This window comes from Tilletiopsis washingtonensis, assembly GCF_003144115.1.
Source record: "Tilletiopsis washingtonensis strain MCA 4186 unplaced genomic scaffold FA09scaffold_4, whole genome shotgun sequence".
Lineage (NCBI taxonomy): Eukaryota > Fungi > Basidiomycota > Exobasidiomycetes > Entylomatales > Tilletiopsis > Tilletiopsis washingtonensis.
The window spans coordinates 476,349-499,910 of NW_020312001.1; the positions used below are offsets into that span (position 1 = coordinate 476,349).

At 67.2% G+C, this 23,562-nt stretch overlaps 8 protein-coding genes across 8 annotated transcripts; 5 read left to right on the plus strand and 3 right to left on the minus strand.

Moving 5' to 3' along the window:
* The first annotated feature begins 360 nt into the window (after positions 1 to 360).
* Positions 361 to 2,899, plus strand: FA09DRAFT_204967 (MFS general substrate transporter). Its single transcript, XM_025739456.1, has 8 exons — positions 361 to 903; positions 959 to 1,006; positions 1,061 to 1,180; positions 1,234 to 1,459; positions 1,512 to 1,607; positions 1,661 to 1,906; positions 1,959 to 2,387; positions 2,447 to 2,899. The coding sequence occupies exons 1-8, from the start codon at positions 575 to 577 to the stop codon at positions 2,756 to 2,758; spliced, it is 1,806 nt and encodes a 601-aa protein (XP_025600361.1). The 5' UTR covers positions 361 to 574; the 3' UTR covers positions 2,759 to 2,899.
* A 435-nt stretch (positions 2,900 to 3,334) lies between these two features.
* On the plus strand, positions 3,335 to 4,798 carry FA09DRAFT_336916 (hypothetical protein; the record flags this gene model as incomplete). Its single annotated transcript, XM_025743945.1, has 7 exons — positions 3,335 to 3,411; positions 3,482 to 3,605; positions 3,949 to 4,106; positions 4,163 to 4,308; positions 4,361 to 4,400; positions 4,478 to 4,713; positions 4,773 to 4,798. The coding sequence occupies 7 exons, from the start codon at positions 3,335 to 3,337 to the stop codon at positions 4,796 to 4,798; spliced, it is 807 nt and encodes a 268-aa protein (XP_025600362.1).
* Positions 4,799 to 5,324: 526 nt separating this feature from the next.
* FA09DRAFT_328207 (putative septin 3) lies at positions 5,325 to 7,455 on the plus strand. The gene is made up of 8 exons (XM_025741682.1): positions 5,325 to 5,386; positions 5,467 to 5,495; positions 5,572 to 5,688; positions 6,275 to 6,356; positions 6,414 to 6,669; positions 6,723 to 6,973; positions 7,033 to 7,312; positions 7,367 to 7,455. Exons 1-8 carry the CDS (start codon positions 5,340 to 5,342, stop codon positions 7,382 to 7,384), a joined length of 1,080 nt encoding a protein of 359 aa, XP_025600363.1. The 5' UTR covers positions 5,325 to 5,339; the 3' UTR covers positions 7,385 to 7,455.
* An 813-nt stretch (positions 7,456 to 8,268) lies between these two features.
* Positions 8,269 to 10,447, plus strand: FA09DRAFT_305160 (alpha/beta-hydrolase). The gene is made up of 2 exons (XM_025740495.1): positions 8,269 to 9,041; positions 9,095 to 10,447. The coding sequence occupies exons 1-2, from the start codon at positions 8,481 to 8,483 to the stop codon at positions 10,157 to 10,159; spliced, it is 1,626 nt and encodes a 541-aa protein (XP_025600364.1). The 5' UTR covers positions 8,269 to 8,480; the 3' UTR covers positions 10,160 to 10,447.
* A 105-nt stretch (positions 10,448 to 10,552) lies between these two features.
* On the minus strand, positions 10,553 to 12,202 carry FA09DRAFT_205270 (Metallo-dependent phosphatase). The gene is made up of 7 exons (XM_025739457.1): positions 11,884 to 12,202; positions 11,730 to 11,823; positions 11,563 to 11,670; positions 11,330 to 11,509; positions 11,220 to 11,279; positions 10,617 to 11,163; positions 10,553 to 10,565 (listed from the first exon to the last, which is right to left on the minus strand). The coding sequence occupies exons 1-6, from the start codon at positions 12,101 to 12,103 to the stop codon at positions 10,698 to 10,700; spliced, it is 1,128 nt and encodes a 375-aa protein (XP_025600365.1). The 5' UTR covers positions 12,104 to 12,202; the 3' UTR covers positions 10,553 to 10,565; positions 10,617 to 10,697.
* A 327-nt stretch (positions 12,203 to 12,529) lies between these two features.
* Positions 12,530 to 13,721, minus strand: FA09DRAFT_328210 (protein transporter). The gene is made up of 5 exons (XM_025741683.1): positions 13,619 to 13,721; positions 13,533 to 13,556; positions 13,402 to 13,468; positions 13,156 to 13,334; positions 12,530 to 12,767 (listed from the first exon to the last, which is right to left on the minus strand). Exons 1-5 carry the CDS (start codon positions 13,619 to 13,621, stop codon positions 12,549 to 12,551), a joined length of 492 nt encoding a protein of 163 aa, XP_025600366.1. The 5' UTR covers positions 13,622 to 13,721; the 3' UTR covers positions 12,530 to 12,548.
* Positions 13,722 to 13,952: 231 nt separating this feature from the next.
* FA09DRAFT_355043 (actin-like ATPase domain-containing protein) lies at positions 13,953 to 17,145 on the plus strand (the record flags this gene model as incomplete). Its single annotated transcript, XM_025744846.1, has 11 exons — positions 13,953 to 14,423; positions 14,539 to 14,662; positions 14,721 to 14,898; positions 14,951 to 15,290; positions 15,345 to 15,425; positions 15,478 to 15,600; positions 15,656 to 15,886; positions 15,946 to 16,105; positions 16,161 to 16,210; positions 16,265 to 16,612; positions 16,670 to 17,145. 11 exons carry the CDS (start codon positions 13,953 to 13,955, stop codon positions 16,925 to 16,927), a joined length of 2,364 nt encoding a protein of 787 aa, XP_025600367.1. The 3' UTR covers positions 16,928 to 17,145.
* Positions 17,146 to 17,282: 137 nt separating this feature from the next.
* FA09DRAFT_294408 (hypothetical protein) lies at positions 17,283 to 21,381 on the minus strand (the record flags this gene model as incomplete). Its single annotated transcript, XM_025740078.1, has 8 exons — positions 17,283 to 18,207; positions 18,264 to 18,298; positions 18,355 to 18,576; positions 18,635 to 19,201; positions 19,264 to 20,319; positions 20,431 to 20,774; positions 20,831 to 20,967; positions 21,044 to 21,381. 8 exons carry the CDS (start codon positions 21,379 to 21,381, stop codon positions 17,283 to 17,285), a joined length of 3,624 nt encoding a protein of 1,207 aa, XP_025600368.1.
* Positions 21,382 to 23,562: the final 2,181 nt, after the last annotated feature.

Sequence of the window (23,562 nt, forward strand, 5' to 3'; positions counted from 1 at the left end):
GGCGTGCCGGTGCAGGACGCTGAGATGGCGCTACGGAGGTGGTGGAGATCTGCACCGGCCGTGCAGCGCAGTGCGGTGCTTGGGCTGCGGCCTGCGAGGCATCCGCTTCGGAGGGGCAGCGCAACGCGGCGGCAGCACCAGGCATCCGCGGCACCGACGTGCCTCCACCTCGAGAGCGCCTCTGACGCGTGTGCCGCTGCTGTGCAGCCCGATGCCGCCTGGTTCGCCCGCGCAGGGGCGCGTCATGGGACGGCCGGGCGGATCTCAGCGTGCAGCGCAGGCGCCAGGCATAGGTGCAGCCTCAGCGACCAAAGCCAGGTGCTGAGCTGAGGGCCGCCGCTCGTCCCTGATCTCGTTCGGCGTCCGTTTTGCGCCATCAAGCGCAGCAGCAGCAGCAGGCGCAGGACGCCGCTTGCTGCCCTGCTGACAAGCAGGCGCCCCGTACCGGCGGCTCGTGGCTGCCGCTCCTGCAGCTGCAGCACAGTGCTGCCTGAGCATTCGGAACGCAACGCGAACGAAACGCAACAGCCACTGCTCGACGCTCGTCTCGTCCGCACCACCTCCTTCGCTCGCCATGTCGCAACGCCCGACACCGAGCTCGCTGAAGAGCGCCTACTTCACGCCGCTGGGCACGCCGCTCGGCCTCAGCGAGAACGCGCCCGGCGGCAGCACGCCCGCCGACTCGCCCGGCGAGGCACGCTCCAGCGCCGCCTCGACCGTCGCGGCCGCCGACGACAATGGCGAGGGCGCCAAATCGCAGAAGGACCTGCGCGATGCCGAGCGGCGCCTCGAGACGGAGGCAGACGACGACCACGAGGACGAGGCGGAGAAGGCCGACAAGGCCAACGAGGTTGGCTGGGAGGGCGACAGCGATCCATTGAACCCACAGAACTGGAGCCCGAGGTTCGTCGACGCGGCCACAGCTCTTGCGTAACATCCCTGCTAACGCGCGCTGCAGGAAGAAGTGGCTCATCACCATTCTTGTCTCGGTCTTGACCGTCAACGTGTGAGCATGCTCTGCTGCGAGCCGCGACGCCAATGCTGACACGTCTTGCCGCAGCACCTTTGCCTCGTCCGCGCCGTCATCCGCCACGATGCTCATCTCGCAGCGCTTCCAAGTTGGCACTGTCGTCTCGACTCTTGTGCTCACGACGTGCTTCCTGCTGGGCTACTGCTTCGGGTGCGTGTCCTCTCACAGCTGGCTGCCCACGTGTGCTGATACCGTGAGCACAGGCCCATCGTGTGGAGCACCTTCTCCGAGCTCTTCGGCCGCCGCCCCGTCTTCATCTTCACCTTCCTCGGCTACATGTGCTTCATCATCGGACAGCCGCTGGCGACGAACATCCAGACGTTTGCCATCACGCGCTTCCTCAGCGGCCTCTGCGCCGCCAGCCCCCTGACGAACGCGGGCGGAGTCATCGCGGACATGCACGATGCGCTGAACCGCGGCTATGCCATGGTGAGTGGTGTGCGCCTCGCTCGCTTCGGCGCTGCTGACAGATCCGCTGCAGAGCCTGTTCTCGGGCTCAGTGTTCATCGGTCCCTGCCTGGGCCCCATTGTGGGCTCGTTCGTTGCGCAGGAGGTCGGCTACGAGTGGATCTTCTGGGTGAGTCGTCCGTACACGCTGCCAACTCTTCCCTCCTCATACTCCATACCCAGGTCATCCTCATCTTCGCCTTCGTCTGCTGGCTGGGCGTCGTCATCTTCCTGCCCGAGACGTTTGCGCCCGTGCTGCTGGCCAAGAAGGCCAAGAAGCTCCGCAAGGAGGGCAACGAGAAGGCATGGGCGCCGCACGAGCGCACGGACTGGAGCGTCGGAGGTGTCGCGAAGCGGACATTGCTTCGTCCCTTCCAGATTCTCGCCCTCGAGCCGATGCTGCTGCTCATCACAATCTACCTTTCGGTGGTGAGTCTGCACGCGTGACGCCGTGCGATCCCTGCTGACTCTTCCGTCTTAGGTGTACGGCCTGCTGTACGGCCTGTTCGAGGGCCTGCCCGTCATCTTCCAGGAGATTCACGGCTTCAGCCTCGGGCTGGCGGCGCTGCCGTTCGTCGGCGTGCTGGTCGGCACGACGCTCGGTGCTGGACTCAACGTGCTGCTCTCGCGCAAGTACCGCGAGCTGCAGATCATCTGGAAGGGCTCCGTGCCGCCGGAGGAGCGCCTCACGGGCGCCATGATCGCCGGCTGGCTGCTGGCCATCGGCTGCTTCTGGCTCGGCTGGACGGGCTTCCGCGCCGACATCCACTGGGCTGCTCCGGCCGTGGCGCTCGTGCCCATCGGCATGAGCTTCACGCTCATCTTCATCACGCTGCTCACCTACATCACGGACTCGTACCTGATGTACGCCGCGTCGGCGCTGGCGAGCAACACCATCTTCCGCAGCGCCGTGAGTACAGGGCGGTGCTTCATTGCTCTGACCTGCAGCTGACGCTCTCAGCTACACAGTTCGGCGCCGCGTTCCCCCTCTTCACGCGCCAGTTCTTCACGAACCTCGGCCCCAATGTGGCCTGCTCGATCCTCGGCGGCATTGCGATCCTGCTCGCGCCGACGCCCTTCCTCTTCTATCGCTACGGCAGCCGCATCCGCAAGCACTCCAAGTTTGCCCCGTGCCCGGACTTCAAGGTGCGCGAGGAGCTGGAGCAGGACGGCATCCTGCCCGAGGACAGTCTCAAGTCGAAGGACCCCGACGCGCGCACGGGCGTCAAGGCGTGGCGCCGCCGCCAGGCCGACGAGAAGAACGGCCACGCGGGTGCATAAGGCTCGTCGACGCTCCGCTGCAGCAGCCCAAGTGGCTGGGCCCGTGCGGACCATGTCCCGGCCTCATAGACGGATATCACGCTGCCCCAAGATGCTCTAATGACCATAGATGCCCTCCGACGTGTGCCGCAGGCGAGACTGAGCTGCCCTCGCGCCGCAGCAGCACCACTCAACAGGCACGGAGCAGCCACTTGCATCGCCTGCAATGCCTCGTCGATGCAGCTGCGGCTCGGGGCGCGTAGGTGATGAGGGCACGGCGACTCTACCTGTGCCGACGGCGAGCGGAGCGTTGGGCGGAGCGGGCCAGTCGAGTCCGAGGATCGCCGCTGCAGCAGATCTCGCGGAGCAAAGGCAGCGGCACGCGCGGCGGCGCACCCGTGTGTTGGGCGCGGCGGCCAACTTGGCACACTGCTGCCGTGCCTGCGCGCCAAGCGCCGCGTGGCGCCGCGAGCCGACGTCACACGCTGCTGCACCACCACACGCTCCTCTGCCCCTGGGCCCGTCCTCTGTCCTTCACGTGCGCTTCTCGCTCACCCACACGCTCCTTTCCACCACCACCCTCAGCTGCCTCCCGCCATGCCGTCGCGCAAGACGTTCTGCGTGCCCGCCCTCGTGGCCAGCTTCATCGCCACGGCCCTGCTGCTCCTGGCCACGTGCGTGTGCCGCGCTCGGCGCCGCTGTGGCGCTCGCGCCCCTGCCCTGCTCACGCCGCTCCTCACGCAGCGTCGGCTCGCCGACGACGTTTGGCAATGTGACGCCCTTCTACCTCGTCTCGGGCACCGGCCTCAACAACATCGTCGACGCCGCGCCCAACGCCAACCGCGACCGCCAGATTGATGCGCTGCGCGTGAGTATGCTCGGCGCGCGGGGCATGAGACGAGAGGCGGAGATGGAGGCAGTCGCAGGCGCAGCAGCCAAAGACGGAGGAGGGCAGCGCAGGGAGGGAGGGAGCATGCACTGCAGATGCACGAGGTGCTGAGCGATCGCCTGGTAAGCTGCTCAGCTTGGTCCTGCCTCGCTGCCTCGCGTTCGGCCTGCAGACCTGGGCAGTGTGGTGCGGCGAGGACGCAAGCGGCACTGGCTATGCCTGGAGGGGCAGTGCAAGGCCTCTGCGGAGCATAGCATGTCCATCGCACTGTAGTGTCATCTGCTACGCGCACGTAGGCTTGTGCTGATGCCGCGCTGCGCAGTTCGGCATGTGGGGCTACTGCAGCCGCGGCAGCGTCGACGGCAACTACGGCTACTGCAGCGACAACGACAATGCCTGGAGCGCACGCTTCAACGCCACGACGAACCTCGACTCTGCCGCCTTTGGCACGTCCGAGATCGGCCAGTCGTGGACGCGCGGGTGAGGGACACAGTCGAACAGCTGCGCATGGCCAGATGTCTGACAGCGCAGCGCAGCCTCGTCGTCGTTGTCGTCGCATTTGTCGTCTCGGTCGTTGCATTTGCCCTCTCCTTCTTCCCGCACCTCACGCTGCAGCTCGTCAGCTCCATCCTGCACTTCCTCGCCTTCCTGCTCACTCTGATCGCATTCGCGATTCAGATCGGTGCGTGTCTCGGGCCGCGCTGGCCGCAGCGAGCTCACCCGGCGCCGTGCAGCTTTCTACATCTACAGCCGGCGCCAGATTCGCCAGGTCTCGTCGGGCGCCAATGTCATGCCGGGGTGAGCTGCCCGCGCACGCATCGCTGCGCACTCCCGCTGACCAGCCACTGCAGTGCCGCGTTCTACATGACGCTCATCTCGCTGCCCTTCCTGCTCTTCGCCGCCTTCACCGTCTGCTGCGGCTGGCGCAGCAGCAAGCGCGGCGACGACTACGCCGCCTCGTCCGAGTACACGGGCGCGAAGGCGCCCGGCCGCTTCTCGCGCTTCCGCCGCAACAAGAATGCGACGGGCGAGACGGGCGACCAGATCCCGATGGACTCGCGCTCCCGCGTCATGGCGGCCTACGAGAGTGAGTGGAGCGCTCGGCGGCGCGCAAAGACACGCCTTGTTGACGCCTGTGCCCTGCAGAGGACCAGCCGGCCGGCACCTACTAATCGACGCACGTCATGGCAGCAAACGCCTGCACAATCGTCTCCGCTTCTGCGCGCTTTGTCGCACAGCTGCCTCCTATATCTCCGGGCGAGCTCATGGTCGCCACAGCCCACACTCCTTCACTTCAAAGAGGCCGCCTTCGCAGCGGCCCTGCTCAGTCTTCTGGCCTGCTCGCGCCAGGCGGCTAATATATCTCCTCCCTGCCGGTGCATGGCGTGCGACGCTGCGGACAGCATGCCGGATCAAGGAGCTCTCTTCACTCGCAGCACACCCAGAGCTAGATGCCCTCTTCAGGCCAGCTCGTCGAGTGGGGAGAGGGCGAGTGTTGAGGTCTGGTGGCTGGGCAGCTCCCACGCCCGCGCGAGCGACTCCGGCGCGCGTTGTGCACCCGTGCGCACACGGCCACGAAGCCCCAGGCGCGCCGCCAGTCTCGCGGCCGTCGCCGCACGGCGCGCGTCGCTCGCAGGTGTGATGCCAGCGATCCGCCGCTCCTTCCCACCGCTCCCGCACCCGCTCCCTCCCCCTCTCCATCCCCTGCCCATCATGACGTCCCGCATGCGCCGTGCCACGAAGAAGGGTGTCTCGTTCTGGTGCGCAGGCTTGCTGCCGGCCCGGCCCTGGGCGTCCCGATGGCGTCGCGTGCTGACTGCCGCCCCTTTCCCCTTGCCAGCCTGATGGTCGTCGGCGCATCCGGCACCGGTGCGTCGTGCTGCAGGCCCCGCTGCACTGCAGCACAACCAGAGCCATGGCTGACCTGTCTCTGGCGCGCGCGCAGGCAAGACGACTTTCGTCAACACGTTGTGCGAGAGCGAGGTGATCGCACACAAGGTCTCGGACCAGGCCGACTCGGCGCACATTGAGGAGGGCATCCGCATCAAGCCCGTCAACGTCGGTGCGTAGCGGCTGCAGACCGCAGAGATGGCGCAGGAGCTGTGCGGCGACGGGCGCGTGGGGATGCTGGACGGATGCTGCCGATGCGGATGGGGGGGGGGGGGGGGCACGGACCTGAGAGAGGAGGTGCTGAGAGCCGCTGCTCTGGCGGTCTGCGCCGGGCTCAAGCTGGCGGTCAGCGTCAAGCGGACGGATGCTTAAGCTGCGTGAGCGCGAGCGCGGCTCAGTGTCTTGGCCAGCTCGTGTCCGTCTTGCACGCGAGAGCAGGCCCTCGCGAGGCAGTTCGACGCTGGATGTGCGCGTTTTGGCTGGCATGCTGCCGTCTGCGGCCGCTGAGGCGATGGTCAAAGGAGGAACGCAGGGAGCTTTAGAGAGCAGGCGGATGTGATCACTGCGTCACGGCAGGCGGCCTGAGATCGCATGGAGCGTAGTGGTGGCTCTCCACAGGACGTGGGCTCAGGGCGCACGTTGTGACTTGCATAGGAGCATCCGCAGGCCGTTGGGCCGCTGCCCTCGCAGCGAGACCACTGCGGAGCGCCTAAAGATTAGCACCTTGCTTGCTTTGTGCTGACCGCCAGCGCCCGCAGAGCTCGACGAGGACGGCATGCGCATCGGCCTGACCATCGTCGACACGCCGGGCTTCGGCGAGAACATCGACAATGAGTACGCGTGAGTAGGCGCGGCTGCTGCCCAGCACCGGGCCCCCGGCTCACACCACTCTCGCAGCTTCCAAGAAATCGTCGGCTTCCTCGAGCGCCAGTACGACGACATTCTCGCTGAGGAGTCGCGCATCAAGCGCAACCCGCGCTTCCGCGACAACCGTGTGCACGCGCTGCTCTACTTCATCACGCCCACGGGCCACTCGCTGCGCGAGATGGACATTGAGCTGATGCGCCGCCTGAGCCCGCGTGTCAACGTGATCCCCGTCATCGGCAAGGCCGACACGATGACGCACGAGGAGCGCAAGGAGTTCAAGCAGCGCGTGCGTGCGGCGGTGTGCGGCATGGAGGTGCATTGGCTGACGTGCTGCTGCAGGTCATGGAGGACATCGAGCACTACGGCATCCCCGTGTACAACTTCCCGTACGACGTCGAGGAGGACGACGAGGAGACGATTGCCGACAACTCGGAGCTGCGCGCGCTGATGCCCTTTGCCATCATCGGCTCGGAGGAGGAGGTGGTGATCGGCGGCGAGGCGGTGCGCGCACGGACGTACCCGTGGGGCGTCGTCGAGGTGGACAACCCGAAGCACTCGGACTTTGCCCGGCTGCGGAGTGCGCTGCTGAGGTGAGTGTGGCGTGCTGCCGACACGCAAGATCTGCCACTGATGCACCATCGCCCTCCAGCACGCACCTGACGGACCTCAAGGAGATCACGCACGACTTCCTGTACGAGAACTACCGCACGGAGAAGCTCTCGCGCACGGTGCACTCGGACTACGCCGACGCCAGCATCCCGGGCGACGAGCTGGCGAACCAGAGCGTGCGGCTCAAGGAGGAGCAGCTGCGCAAGGAGGAGGACAAGCTGCGCGAGATTGAGCTCAAGGTGCAGCGCGAGATCCAGGAGAAGCGCCAGGAGCTCATGGCCAAGGAGGAGAGCCTGCGCAACCTCGAGACGCGGCTGGCGGTGAGTCGCAGCAGTCCAGCAGGCGTGTCGCCGGTGACTGACGCTACCGTACAGGCCCAGCAGGACGCCTGAGCTGGCCTCCCCCGGCCTGCCTTCTCCCTGCACCCTGCATCCGCCTCCCCCGTTCCTGCTTGACGACGGCCCCCCGCTGGCCACGCCTGTGAGCCTACTCTATGCCCCTCCTTCGACGAGAAACGACTTGCCTGTGCCTTCGACCTCAGCCGTGGCCTGTGCGCGGGCGTGAGAACTGCGCACGTGAGGCGACCGGCCGAGTGCGCGCTCCTGGCGCTGTCCAGCGCAGTGGACGGCTTTCAGCGAGCTTGCCTTTCGGCGCCGCCGCCAGAGCATGCTGCTCCGCCCCGCACCAGCCGACTCTCGTCAGCGGACGGCGCTTGTAGCGCGGCCTGCGGGGTACGAAGTGGCCGCGACAGTGCTCGTGCGCCCGTCGGGGCGTGGGGCCGCATCGGCGACGGCGCGAGCCGCTGCACAGCAGGCAGGCGCCCAGCTCCGCATCTGCAGTGCGGCCGCTCGCTGGTCTGCTGCCTCGATGGCTGCGATCGACGCACGACGCGGGCGCGCCAAAACTCGCGTGCGCTCGTGTGCGGCTGCCGTGCCTGGCTGTCGCTGCCGTGCGGTGCCGGGGGCCTCGCCTTGCCTCGGGGTGCGCGGTGTCCTGCTGCTGCTGGACGCTGCATGCTCCGCTGCCGCGCTGCGGCGTGCGGTGACTGCTGCTGAGACTGCGACTTTAGCTCCGGCCGCATACGAGACGGCTTCTCTCGCACAGCTCTGGTGCCGTCGGCAGCGCTCTCTGCATCTGCTGGTGCAGACCGCAGCTGTCTGGTGCAGCAAGGCACCGAGAGAGGAGAGCTGCCGTGCCCGAATTGCAGCGACTCACAGCATGCAGAACTAGACTTGCCCTGCTGCCCGCTGCGTGCGCGCCCCGCAGCAGCGCGAAAGGCCGCTCTGCCGCTGCCGCCGGGCCCTGCTGTCTCTGTCTGCCCCCGCATCCCGCTCCCTCCGGCCCTCTCTCTCTCTCTCTCACCCTCCTTCCCCTTCCCTCCGGCGGCCTCGTCTATACCTCCTCGCGCGCTCACTCCCTCGCGCGTGCTTGGCCTCCGACCCCCAACCCCCTTCCTCTTCGCCGCCGCAGTTCCGGGTCGCCGCCGCCATGTCCGACGGCTTCATCGACTACTCGGCGCGCCGCCGCGAGCGCACCACGCCCTCGCCGCCGCAGTCGCAGAACCCGTTCGCCGACGACGGCGCCAAGCAGGAGCAGAGCGCCTACCGCACCGACGCCTCGCAGGCCTACGCCGCCGAGCCGCAGCAGCAGTACGAGCAGCAGCCGCGTGCCACCAGCGGCCGCGGCCACCACTTTGACGTCGAGCACTCGGGCACGGCGCAGGCCAAGCGCGAGCAGGAGGATGGCGAGCCGTTCTTCGACCCGACGTTCCCGTCGTACCAGGAGGAGGAGCCGCTGGACATGGTCTTCTTCGACCACGTCGTACAGAACTACGGCAGCATCGGCACCATCGGCAAGCTGCGCGTGCAGTTCCGCCAGATCGTCTCCTTCGGCCTCACCACGGCCACGATGGGCCTCGTCATCCTCGTCGCCTTTGCAAACTACTTCAACCCCTTCCACAAGTCGCCCCCGCGCGCGCACGCCGACCGCGAGTATGAGCGGCGCATCACGGGCGAGCGTCTCAGTGGCCGCCCGCAGTACTACTCCGAGGTGAGTGTGTGGTGCGATGCCCGGATATGTGCGCGCCTCTGACACCGCCACAGTTCTGGGGCTACCGCTGCGACGAGCACGAGATCGTGACCGAGGGCGGCTGGATCCTCAAGGCGCACCGCATCTCGGACCCGCGCCGCCCGGGCGCCGCCGGCTACCCCGTCGTGCTGCAGCACGGCATCCTCTGCAACTCGTCGCACTTCTTCATGTGCGAGGAGCGCAGCATGGCCTTCTGGCTCGTGGACCAGGGCTACGACGTCTGGGTGACCAACATCCGCGCCAACTTCGACGCCGGCCACACCGAGTACGACCGCTGGGACCCGCGCTTCTGGGCGTGGGGCATCAAGGAGCTGGCGTTCGACCTGCGCGACACCGTCGAGTTCATCACCGGCGCCACGGGCCGCCCGCGCCTCGCGTACATCGGCCACTCGCAGGGCTCGGGCAGCATGTACCTGGCGCTCAGCCCCGGCATCTGCCCCGAGATCGGCCACAAGATTTCGTCGTTCACCGCCATCGGCCCGTCGGTGTACGCCGGCCCGGTGCTGCGCAAGTTCCCGTTCTCGATCATGCGCAAGTTCCGCTCGCGCAAGTGGTGGTCGCTCGTGTTCGGCATCCGCGAGTTCATCCCCGCCATCTCGATTGCGCACAAGTACCTGCCCGCCTACCTCTTCGGCCACCTCGCCTACGTCATCTTCCACTTCCTCTTCGCCTTCCACGACCACAACTGGGTGGGGCGCCAGAAGCCCAAGATCTTCCGCTCGCTGCCCGTCGGCACGTCGTCCGAGCTGCTGTACTGGTACATGGCCTCCTTCTCGCACCGCGGCTGCATCTTCGACCCGCGCGTCACGGAGCCGTGGTTCCCGCGCTCCTTCCCGCGCCACTCCGTCTACTACGGCGACCTCGACTTCCTCGTCATCGGCAAGCCGCTGGCACAGCGCCTCGAGCGCTACGAGCGCAACGTCGACGTGGTGCACGCCGTCGAGCTGGCCGGCTACGAGCACCTCGACTACATCTTCGGCATCGACTGCTGGCGCACCGTGTACCCGGGCATCAAGGACACGATTGAGAGCTCGCTCACGTCCGACGAGCAGAACCCGGACATGGCCGAGCGCCGGTGATCCCGTCCTGGCTCGTGTGTCCCGCTTCTCCTGCTCTCTCCTTGCCCCGTACCCTATTGTGCCCTGTATTCCCCCGCGCGTCCACCTTCGCTTGCTCCTTCGCCGCTCCTTTGCGCTCCAGGCCCGCCTGCTGCCGCCGACCGTCCTTTCGTGCGCGGCGCACCTGCCACCAAACACACACCACACACTCCTTGCACGCAGCCTGCACCCCGCCCGCCGACGGGCCGCGCGTTGCACAGCGCTGCAATGGCATATATCTTGGCTGACAGGCAGTCTGGAGGACATCACTGCGTCGCCCATGCGTCGTCGATGATGGTGTCGTAGCGCGTCTCGCCCGTCTGGAAGCGAATGTAGCTGCGCATGGCACGCTCGACGCTGCTGAGGTTGAAGCTCAGCACCCGGGAGCCTGGCGACAGCGTCAGCGGTCTGATCAGCCGGTCCTTTTCTGCGGGCTCACCGTGGCTCCACTCTGGCTCGTCGTACCCGCCGCTGCCCGACTTCTTCGACATGCAAAGCGGCACAGTCTGACCGAGATGCGTCACGAGCGTCGATGGCGAGCACTGCGCAGAGCCGCGTCAGAGCTGCCGACGCACGGCAGAGCGCACGGGCAGCTGCTTACCCAGTCAGCGGCATGGTCGTGGCCCGAGTGGATGCCGTGGATGCGCGAGCTGCCCAGCGGACCGAAGGCAATGGCGTCGAGATACGCCTGATCGCGCGAGGCGGCCTTGTCCTGCACGTCGAGCGGGTCGTCGATGTTGAGGCCTGCGTGCGGGCGCGAGGCGTCTCCGTTCGGGCCCGGGAAGTGCTCAGGTCGCTCGTCTGTCACGCCGCCGAGCTTGGCCCTGAAGGGCGCCTTAGACTGCGCGACAAGGTGGTAGCGATTCGGGATGTGCGTGAAGATGACCGACGGCGGCAAGGTGCCCCAGGCCCGCTGCATCGCTGAAGCTGTGGCATTCAGCCAAATCGCCACCGCCGGGTCGACCCAGGAGTCGATCGGCTGGTAGCTTCGGAAGGCAGTCGTGAGCGGTGGACGCTCATTTCTGCGCGGAGGAAGACTCACCCGCGCTCGAGCGTCGTGTGTCCGGAGCGAGAGTCGAGGAACCAGAGCAGCAGCGCCGGTCTGCGAGCGGTCAGCACGGCAAGCCCCATGCCTTGCCTCTAGGTACTCACCTGCTGCCGCGAATTGCCTTGCGAGATGCATGAATGGGGATCCAGAAGTTGTCGCTGCCGACCTCATCGCCGAAGCGTCCGCCGCCAATCCCTGGCGGGGCAGGGCGAGAATAGCAGAGCTGGGGAGCTACGGCCCGCTCCAGGCGCGCCAGCGAAGCGTGAGTCGAGTAGCGATCATTGCTGAGTTGCGATGTCAGACGCAGTGTTCCGTCACTAGGTCCTCGCAAGCTCACTCGTGATTCCCATGCGAGACAGCGAAAGGGACGCGAGCGCGCACGAAGGGCGAGAAGAGCTGCGCAATGGCGTCCTCTACGTTCTTGGTGTTGTTCGCCGCTTCGCCACTGCGGCAGCGCCAGACCTGGTCAGCAACGTCTCGCGAAGAGTCAGCACACGGGCTTACGAGATCACGTCGCCGTTATGGACCGCGAAGTCTGGCCGCTCGCGCTCCAGGTACCGCTGCACCTCCTCGATTGTGGCGCCATTGACCTCCGACTCTGCCGGCTCAAAGGCCTGATCAGTCGCGCTGCTAAGCGCAGTCGAGCTGCACGACCCACCGTTTCCTGGCGCAAGCTGGTTGTCCAGAAGATGCGTGTCCGTCACGATCGCGAGCTTGAAGGTGCCGTCCGGACGGAAGCTCAGCAGCGGCAGGTGCGGCGAGGGCCGCAGATCGACCTTGTCCGCGCCTCGCCACGGCTGCTGCAGTGAGGTCGCCAATGGTGCGCCGCAGACAGCTGCCGCGCTGCCGAGAGCGAGTAGCAGCCGCGACACTTGCATCTTGCACTACGGTGCTGGTGGTCAAGAGCAGAGCTAGCCGCCCGACCTCGGAACGAGTCTGAGTCGGGCGAACGTGGCTCAGTGCACAGCGCACGCTGCCTAGCGTGGGAGCGGTCTCGCCCTACCCATCCGGCAACTTCTCATTCGCAGACTGCCAGTCTGGAGAAGAGATTGAGCAGTGGATTGATTAGCGCACGCAGCGAGTGCCGCTGGTGTTGTTGTTGTACAGATGCTCGGCCATGCCGCTGGGTCAGGCCTGGCGGCGCCGCCGCTACGCGGCACCGCCCACCCTCGTTCCTCCAAATGCTTCGCCACTGATGAGCGCAGTCGGCAGCCACGCCGTGCACTTCCCGCCGCGGACGACATGCTCGCGCGACTCTAGCAGACTACCGTCGTGCGCCGCGCCCAGCGCACGTCTATCCTTCCCTGCAGTCCAGCCAGCGCGTCATGGTGCCGGGCCCTGCTGCGCCTCGGGTCCCTTGGGCGCCGACGCGTCCGGCGGCGGTGGTGGGCCCTTGGACGCCTTGAGCACCTCGGCCCACTCCGCCTCGATCCGTTCCCGTGCCCGCACCACCTTGCTCTGGATGTAGAACGAGCCAGCGCCGCCGCCGGTCGCGCCCTTGGGCGCTGGCGGCGCGTTGGTCTTGAACAGGTGCTCGTAGGACTGCAGAGCAGCGGCAGATGCGTAAGCATGCGACATGGAGAGCCGTGCCAACTGATCAGACGGCGGCATGCCCCAAGCAGCGCAGAGGAGCAGTGGAAAGGCAGCCCATGCGCTCCTCGCGCAGTACGTCTCGCCTCTCCCGCATCACTCAGCCCTGGGCAACCCTCGCGCGAGACAATGCACCAAAGCCAGCGATGGCAACCGCGCTCGTCGCAAGTCGCATCGCACTCTCAGCATAGCGAGTGGGTCCTCGCAAGCGCATCACTCCCGAGCTAGCGCACGCGGGACATTCTGGAGCTGCAGCGCTTCATCGCAGTCCGAGAATGCCGCGGCCGCAGATATGCGCGACCAGATCGATGCGATGCCTTCACTGAGGACCGCGACTCACCTTCTCAAGCGCTGCCCGCCCCTCCTCGCTCGCCTCTGCAATGCCCTTGGCGTCCAGATTCAAGATCATGCGCGCCTCATCGAGCGTCATGCGATGTGTCCTTGTGAGGTTGTCAGTCGGCGAGCTGCCAAGCTTGCCAGTGCCAGCTGCCGACGCCTCAACAGGCGCAGCGCGTGCATCTGAGGCACAGAGAGTGAGCACGAAGAAGCGCGGGCTGTGGGCGTGGCGATGGTGGAGGCGACTCACTGCGCGCTGCCTGACGTCCTGCTTCGGCAAAGGCCTTCCCGACGGCCTGCACACCCAGGAACAGGACCTGACAGCCGAGAGAATGAATGTCAGATCGTGTAAGGCTGTACGGCGCTGGAAGGCCTACGCACCTGTGCGAGGAGCTTCGGCACAGACTGCGCGGTGACTGAAGTGTCAGCAGGCGGACAAGGGGCCCGCGCAGCCGAGCAGGGCGCACCATGATGGCAGGCAGCAGGACCGGCGCAGAGACTACTGTGCGGAGCGATGCAGCTGAGCACTGTGCGGAGAAGCGACGGCGGGTGCAGAGAGAACAGCGGGTGGTGGTGTGCGGGAGGGCAGCGGCGAGGAGGCGCCGGCGCAGGCCACCGACTGCTCAGCGCTCCGGCCCGCCAAAAGTGGCGCCGCACGTGAGCCGTGGGAGCAGCGCCGCTCCCAGAGTGCACTGACCCCGCCATGCTTCCAGCCTCGGCGGCTTCGCTCCGCACCGCACACTCTCATCGTCCTCGCACCTGCCCGCTCTTCGCCTCCTTGCCCGCGCGGCCGTCTGCGCGATGCAGCTCCTCTACGGCCCGCTCGCCGGACGCCCGCGCGTCAGTGACGTCGTGCGTGCCGAACTGCCTCGCCCCAAGGCCGGCGTCGAGCCGTGGGCGCACCTGCCCGGCTTCACGCCGCAGCAGCCCGTGCCCGTGTCCGAGCGCGCTTTCGCCTCTGCGCAGGCGGCCGAGCCGCTCGATGCGGCCACGTATGCATCGTACCGCGACTCGGCACGCCCGCTCGTCATCGACAATGGCGCCAGCGAGCTGCGGGCCGGCTTCGCCATGCGCGCCGGTGCGCCAGACCTCACTGCACTGGCAGCGGCCCAGCCGCACGTCGCGTTTGACAATGTCGTCTCGCGCTTCCGTGATCGCAAGTCGAACACAACCTTCATCGTCGCTGGCGCAGAGGCGTATTCCGATGCGCAGAGCCGCGGCTCTGTCCGCTCGGCGTTTGATGGAGACGTGCTCACTGCGCCGGACATTCTGGTGAGTGCTGCAGGCAAGTCCCGGTCATGGGAAGGAAGTCTGGGGGGTTGCAGTCCTCGTCCGTGCACCCTCGCTCGCTTTGAATGTCCCGTGCTCATGCTGGCGGCTGCCGCAGGAGAACGTGCTGGACTACACCTTCCTGCGGTTAGGCGTCAATGCAGGGCAGGACGGCGAGGGCTCGGTGCAGCACCCAATTGTCATGACGGAAGCGCTGTGCAGCCCGTCAACGTCGCGTACAGGTCAGTCTTGCCAGCGGTCCTCTCGATACTCCTCCTCACGCCCTGCGCTCCGCTCCAGCCGTGTCTGAGCTGCTCTTCGAGACATATGGCGTGCCGAGCGTGGCATACGGCCTCGACTCGCTCTTCGCTGCACACGCAAATGGCGTCAGCAACGGTCTCGTGCTGAGCTCTGGACGCTCCAACACGACGCTGGTGCCGATGGTCAAGGGCAAGGGCATCCTATCCTCCGCCAAGCGGTGCGTGTGGAGGTCTCCCTGCGCAGCTCTGAGCCTTCTGCTGACGCTTCAGCAGGCTCAGCTGGAGTGGACAGCAGGCGTCGGACTACTTGCTGCGTCTGATGCAGCTCAAGTATCCGGCGTTTCCAACGCGCGTCACTCCGCTGCAGGCCAGCTGGATGGTGCAGGAGTTCTGCTACGTCTATGCCGACGCGGCAGACTCGTACGAGGAGCTCATCGGCCGCCTGTCGCAGCCCGACGAGCTCGCCCGCGAGGACCGCGTGGTGCAGTTCCCATTCACAGTCGACGAGGCGAACGAGAAGACAGAAGAGGAGCTGGCTCGGGCGGTCGAGCGGAAGAAGGAGTCTGGCCGGCGGCTGCTGGAGCAGGCGCAGAAGATGCGGCTCGAGAAGGTGAGTCGCATCAGACCGCCGTGCAGGTTTGGCTGCTCACACTCGCTGCTTCAGCTGGTGCAAAAGGAGAACGACCTCGAGTACTACAGCCGGCTGAAGGAGTGGAAGTCCAAGGAGCGCAAGACGGAGTATCTCGTGAGTAGAGAGCAGGCGGTCGGCATTCAGTGCGTTGCTGACCTCCTTGCAGAAACGCCTGGAGGGCGAGGGCTTTGACACGGAGCAGGAGCTCGACAACGTCGTCAAGAAGATTGAGGCGTCACTGAAGAAGAGTCGCGCCAAGGAGCTTGGAGAGGATGCCGAAGAGCCAGCTGTGAGCGCGACGCAGACCCGTGGCCAAGCCACAGCGCTGATCACTGCGCATGCAGGAGCCGCCGAGCTTCCCTCTGGTCGACATTCCGGACCACCAGCTGGACGAGGAGTCGATCAAGGAGAAGCGGCGACAGCGCCTGCTCAAGGCAGGCTACGACGCCCGGAATCGTGCCAAGCTCGAGAAGGAGGAGGAGAAGCGGCTCGAGGCTGAGGCTGCGCGCCTCGACGCGGAGCAGCGCGCGAATGATCCTCAGGGCTGGGCACAACGGGCGCGGGCCGAGTACGAGGTGAGCTTAGCAGCTGCGACGCCTTCTTGCTGCGAGACTGACACGTCCGCTCCTCTCAGGACGCGATCGCGCGCGCCAAGGAGCGCAGTCGTCAGAAGGAGATGCTCTCGGACCGCAAGAGTCTGGCCGCACAGCAGCGCATGAAGACGATTGCCGACCTCGCCAATGACAAGCCCGAGGGCAAGCGGAAACGAGGGCGCGGCGGAGGCGGAGCTGATGGTGAGACCGGCCCATGGCGCAGCGCCGCCCTTCCTCGCTCACGCTGCGGCACCAGCGGATACGTTTGGCGCTGACGATGCCGACTGGGCGGTGTATCGCGAGATCGTGAGTCTGTCGTGGCAGATGGCCGGCTCGAAGGTTGACACAGGCGTGCTTCAGCGCGGCGGCGACGACTCGGAGGACGAAGAGGACGAGTCCGCGAACTTGGCTCGGCTTGAAGCACGCCTGCTCGAGCACGACCCGACGTTCACCGAGAACGACACGTGGGCTGCGCAGGAGGCCCGCAAGAATCGGCTAACGACGACGTTCCTGCGCGGCTACTACCCGCCATGGGACCCAAAAGACGTGGCGCAGGCGCACCAGCTGCACCTCAACATCGAGCGTGCGCGCGTGCCCGAGGTCTTCTGGCAGCCGAGCATGGCGGGCGTGGACCAGGCGGGCATCGACGAGCTGTGCTCGCACATCGTCAAAGGCTTCGACCTCGACACGCATCGCAGCCTCGCCAGCGTGAGTGCGAGCTGCAGCAGCACTTGCCTCGATGCACGCTCACCCGGCCCGCCGCAGAACATCTTCGTTACCGGCCGGCATACGGGCTACGCCGGCTTCGACGACCGGCTGCGACGCTCCGTCCAGGCGACGCAGAGCACCGACATCCGCGTGCGCGTGCAGCGCGCCCGCGACCCGCGCTTCGATGCCTGGCGCGGCATGGCGCTGTGGAGTGGGTCGGACGAGGCGCGGCACAGCGCCATCAGCCGGGCCGACTACGACGAGAAGGGCTCCGACTACCTCAGCGAGCACAGCTTCTCGGCGGCGCTCGTCTAACCTGCGTCGCAGCACGTCACGCGGGCTGTCGAGAGTTGTCAATTTCCAGACGCATCCCTACAGACAGCAGAGGCAAATGAGTGGTCAGGCGCGTGGGCGCGTGAGACTCTGGTCGGAGCAGCGCGGCATCTAGAGAGGCTGATTGTCGCGAGGCTGCTCCGAGCAGAGGGCTGATGGATGGCGGGAGAGGGTGATGATGAGGGATAGAGGCCGACGATGGTGCGAGGGAGCGAGGTCAGTGACTTTGAGCGTGAGAGAGAGAGAGAGTGCTGAGGCGGAATGTTTGTAAGGCTGATGTAAGGACTAGCGGGGCCGGGGTCGCACGAAGAGAGGCGGAGCAAGCGGAGGGAGGTATCTAGAAGCGCGGCGGCGGCGGGCCGTGGTCTGAGAAGCCCAGCGGCCCGCCGGCGATGCCGTGGTAGTGATGGGTGCCGGAGCCCTGCGAGCGTTGCCGCGCGTGCTGCTGCTGTTGCTGCTGCGGCAGGATCTGCCGACCCGACACGGCCGACGAGGCGCCCGACGAGCCCGACTGGAAGCTCGGACGCGCGTAGTTGTGCGGCGTGCCACCAGGCCCAAACGACGGCGACGGCGGCTGCGACATGCCGCGCACCAGCGGCGCGTACGGGTCGTCGCCGTTCGGCGATGGCGGCACGACGTCGAGCGAGATGCCGGCGCGGCCGGGCGTCTGCTGCTGCGGATGTTGGCTGAAGCGGTGCGGGATCGCGGGCACAGGCGTGTGGATCTTGCTCCAGCGCCCGCTGCGGCGCGCGTTGGCTGCGCTGGGCGCGAGCGGCTGCGATGCGCCGCGTGCTGCGCTCATCGGCGAGAGGCTGTCCTCGTCCGCCCAGCCCTTCTCCATCATCGCCTCCATGTCCTGGCCGTCGATGACGACCTCGCGTCCGTCGACCCAGATGCTGTGCCGCACGATGGCGAGCGGCGGCGGCGCATGCTCGTCGAAGGCGCTGATGTGCAGGCCCCACTGGTCCTCCTCGGGATCGAAGCTGGAGGCCATGTCGCTGAATGAGTCGCTGTCCGGCTCGGGCTGGTCCGGGTGCGCCTTGTCGTTGTAGAAGCCGCGCCCGAACTGCCGCTCCATCTCGCGGCGCCGCTTCTCCTCGCGCGCGGCGCGCTTGCGCGATGAGCGCTCCCAGTCCTCCCAGCGGCGCAGCGGCACGCTGGCGGCGGCGAACGTGCCGTCGTCGGCCGTGTGCCCCGTGTCCTTGCCCTCGCCCTCGACCTTGCGCGTCTCGCCCCAGCTGAAGTCATCAAAGTTCCAGAAGCTTCAGGGGCAGCGGAGTCAGCGGGAGAAGAGCGGTGTGGGCGCCGGCCTGCTCACCTGTAGACGGGCAGGATGAAGTTCCAGACCGGCAGCTGCAAGGGCAACTATCAGGCTGTGCTCTGCGAGCTGGCTCCGCGGCCGCACTCACGAAAATCAGGTAGATGCCCATCCACGCCACGTAGACGATCTTGCGCGTGGCCAGCAGGATCAGCACCGCCGGCAGGCCAATGACCGCCACCAGCAGCATGAGCGGGATCGCCTCGGTGAACGACGATGGCGGATCGAGGCAGTAGGTCACGACCAATGTGTACGTCAGCGCGATGGCAATGGGCAGCACGGCCGTGCCGATGAGGTCCATGAACACGACGAACTGCGCGGGCGGGACGTCAGCGAGGCGAGAGACGCAGCAACTGTCGTCGCGAGCTCACCTGCATCGAGAAGCAGAAGGTGCCGCACAGATCGCGCACCAGCACGAGCTCCATCAAGTTGTGGATCGTCGAGTTGATCCAGCGGCGGCGCTGCGAGAGGAGCATCTTGAACGTGTGCGGCACCTCGGTGCGGCAGCGCGCCTGCGGCACGAAGACCATCTTGCGGTTCGGAAAGGTGCGCAGAAGCAGCGTCGTCAGGAACCGGTCCTCGCCGAGCAGCAGCAGGTTCTTCTGGTGCAGTGTCGTCACGACGCTCTGGCTGTACTCGCGCGTCACCTCGGGCTTGACGATGACGGGCACCCAGTCGTCGTCCGACGGCTTGCGCGCCTTGATGCGGTACATCGAGAAGCAGCCCGGCAAGCACGTCACGCCGCCGAACACGGCCTCGAACGCCTTGACCATGTGGTGCGAGATGAAGTACTCGTACACCTGGATGGCCGTGACCCACGAGGCGCGCTTGTTGGAGATGCGCGTCTCGCCGCACGCGCCCATGATCATGTGGTCGCGCGTCATGGCGTTGACGAGCATGCGCATCGACTTTGGGTACACCTTCGTGTCGGCGTCGACCTGTGGCGGCGGCGGCGGCGGCGTTAGCATGGGCAGACGCGCAGACGCACGCGCAGACGCACCATCATGCAGAGCTCAAAGAAGTCGGGCGTCACGCTCATCAGCGCGTGCAGCTTGCGGAAGAGGTCAAAGTCGAGCGGCGTCATGCGGTCGTTGTACGTGACGCGCTGGAAGAAGTTCATCAGGATCATCTGGCCGTCGCGCTTGCCGCGGTTGCCCGGCTTGTTCTCGCCCGCCTCGCCGGGCGTGCCGCACTTGACCACGACGACCATCGGCGTGCGGTGCCCCTTGCCGCGCGTGTAGTGCCCGGCGTACACCATGGCCATGTTGTGCATCTTGGCGCCCTGCGCCACGCTGATGAAGCTCATGGGCATCGGCGTGCCGAAGCGCACGTCGGCGTCGAGGAGCCCGACGCAGATGTCGGGCGTGGACATCGACTCGCCCGAGCCCGTGACCATGCCGTCGGCAACGACGAAGAGCAGCTTGCGCGAGTCCGGGTAGTCCGTCTCGGCGAGCGACGTGAGCGTGTTCGAGATGCCCTCCTCGCCCTCCGAGTAGGCCGTGACGAGGCAGACGACGTAAGGCTCGTTGCCGATCTTCTGCATCGTCGTCTGCGACGAGAGGCCCGTGTCGTCGTGGCGCAGGCGCGCCGGCTTCGAGGGCGTCGGGCGCTCCTTGTTCGCCCACGGCGCCGTGCCGCGCTGGTCGACGGTCGTGAGCGCGCCCTCGGGCATGTGGTTGTACGCGCCGCGGCCCGTGCCGTAGTCCTTCGGCGTGGCACTCATGCGCCACGACAGGAACCAGGAGAACCAGATCGCCATGAGGAAGCGCACGAAGACGAGCCCGAGGATGATCGTCAGCGACGCGTAGAGGAAGAGGTTCGAGACGAAGCAGCCGGGCGTGATCTTGTTGATGCGGCCCGCCAGGTACTTTTGCTTGAGACACGGCACGGCGTCACGCAGGTCGGCGCGGATCTGGAAGAGCCGCGTTGCGTCGCGCCCGCCCACGACGTCCATGTCGAGCGCACGGCGGATCGCCATGTCGACCTCGTCGCCGGTGATGTTCGTCGGGTTCGCGTTGAGGTAGGGCTGCATGTTGAGCACCGCGCCGTCGATGACCTGCAGACGGGGTCAGCACTGCTGCGCCGCCTTCGTGATCGCAGCGACCCGCCGGCGCCCGTGCGGGGCAGACCCCCACAGCCACACGTCTCGTCTCCACCATCCACTCACGATCAAGTGCGGATACGCGCCCTCTGCCAGGTCCTCCCACGCATAGCCGACCTTGCGCGTCGAGTTGGTGATCTGCGCGTTCTGCAGCGCCGCCTGGCTGAGAGCGCCGAGGGGGCACGCGGGCAGGCCCGCCTGCGCCGGCGTGCAGTCGTCGCTCGTGGCATAGGCGCCCGACTGCCCGATGCACGCCGGAAAGTCATTTGCAGCCGTGCGCCGGAAAAGCGGCGTGATGTCGTAGCCGGCATTGGTGCCTGCGCGCATGTACATGTTGTACCCGACCTCGGCCTGGCCCGGCAGCTTGGCACGCTCAATGCCCATGTCCCAGCCATTGATGCCGACCGCAGCTAGCAGCGCAAGTCTGAGCGAGGTTCGCATGCGACTGTCGCTACACTGCACTCACAAGACATGTCCTTGCCGATGCGCGCGAGCTGATTTGGCAATGAGGCCGCTGCAGCGGGGCACAGCACCTTGTTCAGGCCCATCGTCACGAAGCCGACGAAGCCGCCGAGCAGCAGAGCGATGAAGCAGAGCGCAACCCTGCAATGCCATCGGCGTCAGCAGCGCTCCGCACATGCGCAGAATCGTGGCGCTCGTCTCGATGGGTCGCACTCACTTTTCCCGCCACGCCTGCTGGCTGGAGCCGTCGCGCAGGCCGCCGCAGGCACGCAGCAGAGGCCCGGGCGCCCAGCAGGTGATGCACTTGCTGAAGCCCGCCCACACCGAGATGCCCTCCTTGCCCGCGCTGCGGCCGACGCCCTGCGGATTGATGAGCGGCACCTGCGGCTGGCCGCGCTCTGGCCGCGTCAGCGTCTTTGCGCGTGCGATGCGCGTCGGCTGCCGCAGCGGTGGCGGCGCCTCGGACGAGACGGGCAGGCCACCGCCGCCGGGACCGCGCGCGTTGCGCGGCCGCACGAATGACTTGCTGAAGGTGGCATTGCGCGAGGGCGCCATGGCGCTGGCGGCGCGGGCTCGGGCGGCAGGGGCTGGCGTGCGAGCGCGAGCAGGCCTAGCTCAGAGCAGGAGCGATGTAGGAGGGCGTATGCGAGAGAGATGTGCTGTGATGTAAAGCAGCAAGGCAGCAGCAAAGAGCTGCCGGATGCCTGACTGTCAGAGGCGCTCGGGTGAGAGGCGACGCGAGGCCGAGGTGAAAGGAGCGAAGAGGCCACAGCAGAGAGCGTGGATGGGCAGGTTGGGACCGGCCGGATGCAGGAGCGCGCCGCAGATGGGAACGTCGCAGACGGCAGAGGCGCAGGCACGAAGCAACCTCGAGCGAGCTGGCGCGCAGGTGCGGAAGACGTGAGGCAGAGGCGTTGCGGGGACAGAGGAGAGACGAGGGCGAGGCGCGAAGATGAGGGGCACTCGGGCCGCACGGAGGGTGCAGCGCTGCTGCTGCACACGGGGCGGCGGCGAGAGAGGGAGCGAGAGCAAGGGTGGATGGCTCCGGGCGCGCACGCTTGAGGGGTCGTGAGGGGGTGCTGGTGCAGGAGACAGAGCTGGCCAGGGTGGCGCCGCCGTCGGATCTGGGTCTGCTGGCGCGCAAGGGCGAGGGCGGCGCAGGCGGCGGCGCGCCCCTCGGCCTGCCGGCGGCAGCAAAGGCGCACGGCGAGGGCGCGGACGCGCGAGGGCCGCGGCGAGCTACGAATCCTCTCCTCTCCTGCCGCCATGCGCCGCTGCAAGCAGGTGCAGCGCAGGCTGCGAAGCTACGCCCAGCCGGGACACAGCTCTCGTGCCTGGATGCACCCTAAACGGCAGGTGTTGCACTTTGGCGCTGTCGAGCCTCCGCGCTCGGGGCCGCCGGCAGCCGCGCACGGAGGCGCCCTCGCCGCCCCCGACGACGCCGCTGCCGCACGCTGCCGACACCGGAGCGTAGCCTGGCTGATGCTGAGCCGCACCGTCGGCGCGGTCCGCATGCGATGCAGGATGTGTGTCGTCGACGAGGGCCTGGCGTAGCAGGGGTCGAGGCGGATGTGGCAGCCAAGTCGCTGCCCACCCAGCACCAGAAAACGTTGGCGCGACGCGTCTAGCGCCCGCCGCAGGAGAACGCCGAGGCGCGCGCGAGGGCGCGCTCTCGAGGCGCCCATCGTCGCTCTCGAGCATCAGGCTGGCTGCGGCGCTCCGTGTGGCTGGAGCCTTGCTTTCGGCACCAGAATCATGGCGTCAGAGCTGCAGAGGCGCACGTCTGGGCGGATGCGCACACCCAGGCGGTGCGGCCGGCTGCAGCGGTCAAGAGAGGCTGTCCTCTGTGCGCGCAGGCCTCCGGCGCATGCCATCGTGACCGCGCAGAGGACACACCCGCTTGTCCAGCAGCCTGTCGTGTCAGATGCCCAGACTCGCAAGGTCTCGTGCTGCTCCGATGCTCTGCGCACAGCAGCTCCTGCTGCCTATCACGGCCCAAGCCTCGTTGGCGGAGCGTGTGCGGGCGCCGGCAACCGTCGCGCAAGCCCCTTGCGTGGGCAGGTGCGCGCGCAGCAGAGTAAGAGGGGCGGCGAGCAGCGTAAGCAGGGCTGCAAGCTCAGGTGCTGCTGCATCTGCTGGATGCGATCGTCAAGCACATCTCCAGCCGGCAGAGGGGGCCTCTGCCGCAGCGCAGACGACGCTGAGGTCGACCGCAGCACGAGCACCTCCAATTCGCTGGCGCGACGTTGCTGCGTCTGCAGCGGCAGGGGTACGCGGCGGCGTCGGCGTCGGCGAGCTGCGCGCGCGAGATCGGCGCTCGCGCCGCTCGTCGCTGCTCGGGTGCGTCGAAGCCCCAAGGCGCACCACAGCTGCAGCAGCTGCAGCATGCAGGGCAAGGCAAGGCGGCGCCGCACCGAGGCAGAGATGCAGCCGCAGCGCCGCTGCGCCTGCGCGCTGCCCAACTCTTACTGTGCGGCTGAGGCAGCAGCTGCATCTGCGTCGCGGGGCATGCGCGCGCGTGGCGCCGCCGCGCTCGACGCGCGCTTCGCCCACCGCGCCGCGCCGCCCACACGCTCACGCTGGCCCACCCCGCCATCCCTTCCCGGCCTCAGCGGCGGCCGTCCCCCACACCTCTCCAACGCTCCCGCCGCTCCGCCTTCTCTCGCCGCCGATTTGTACTCCTGACGCACACCTCGCTCCCTTCCGCACGCGCTTTGCTTCTCGGCGTTGCGCCAG

Excerpts from the sequence above, each read along its gene's own strand:
- FA09DRAFT_328210 (XM_025741683.1), bottom strand. Across the intron at positions 13,469-13,532 it reads TGCCGAAGCTCCTCGCACAG|GTCCTGTTCCTGGGTGTGCA; the intron begins GTGCGTAGGCCT and ends CTCGGCTGTCAG. Across the intron at positions 13,335-13,401 it reads AGGACGTCAGGCAGCGCGCA|ATGCACGCGCTGCGCCTGTT; the intron begins GTGAGTCGCCTC and ends TCTGTGCCTCAG.
- FA09DRAFT_204967 (XM_025739456.1), top strand. The coding sequence starts at position 575 with ATGTCGCAACGCCCGACACCGAGCTCGCTGAAGAGCGCCTACTTCACG. Across the intron at positions 1,007-1,060 it reads TCGGTCTTGACCGTCAACGT|CACCTTTGCCTCGTCCGCGC; the intron begins GTGAGCATGCTC and ends GTCTTGCCGCAG. Across the intron at positions 2,388-2,446 it reads ACACCATCTTCCGCAGCGCC|TTCGGCGCCGCGTTCCCCCT; the intron begins GTGAGTACAGGG and ends TCAGCTACACAG.
- FA09DRAFT_328207 (XM_025741682.1), top strand. The coding sequence starts at position 5,340 with ATGACGTCCCGCATGCGCCGTGCCACGAAGAAGGGTGTCTCGTTCTG. Across the intron at positions 5,496-5,571 it reads CGTCGGCGCATCCGGCACCG|GCAAGACGACTTTCGTCAAC; the intron begins GTGCGTCGTGCT and ends GCGCGCGCGCAG. Across the intron at positions 6,974-7,032 it reads CTGCGGAGTGCGCTGCTGAG|CACGCACCTGACGGACCTCA; the intron begins GTGAGTGTGGCG and ends ATCGCCCTCCAG.
- FA09DRAFT_205270 (XM_025739457.1), bottom strand. The coding sequence starts at position 12,103 with ATGCAAGTGTCGCGGCTGCTACTCGCTCTCGGCAGCGCGGCAGCTGTC. Across the intron at positions 11,280-11,329 it reads AAGGCAATTCGCGGCAGCAG|ACCGGCGCTGCTGCTCTGGT; the intron begins GTGAGTACCTAG and ends GACCGCTCGCAG. Across the intron at positions 11,164-11,219 it reads CACACGACGCTCGAGCGCGG|CTACCAGCCGATCGACTCCT; the intron begins GTGAGTCTTCCT and ends TGCCTTCCGAAG.
- FA09DRAFT_305160 (XM_025740495.1), top strand. The coding sequence starts at position 8,481 with ATGTCCGACGGCTTCATCGACTACTCGGCGCGCCGCCGCGAGCGCACC. Across the intron at positions 9,042-9,094 it reads GCCCGCAGTACTACTCCGAG|TTCTGGGGCTACCGCTGCGA; the intron begins GTGAGTGTGTGG and ends ACACCGCCACAG.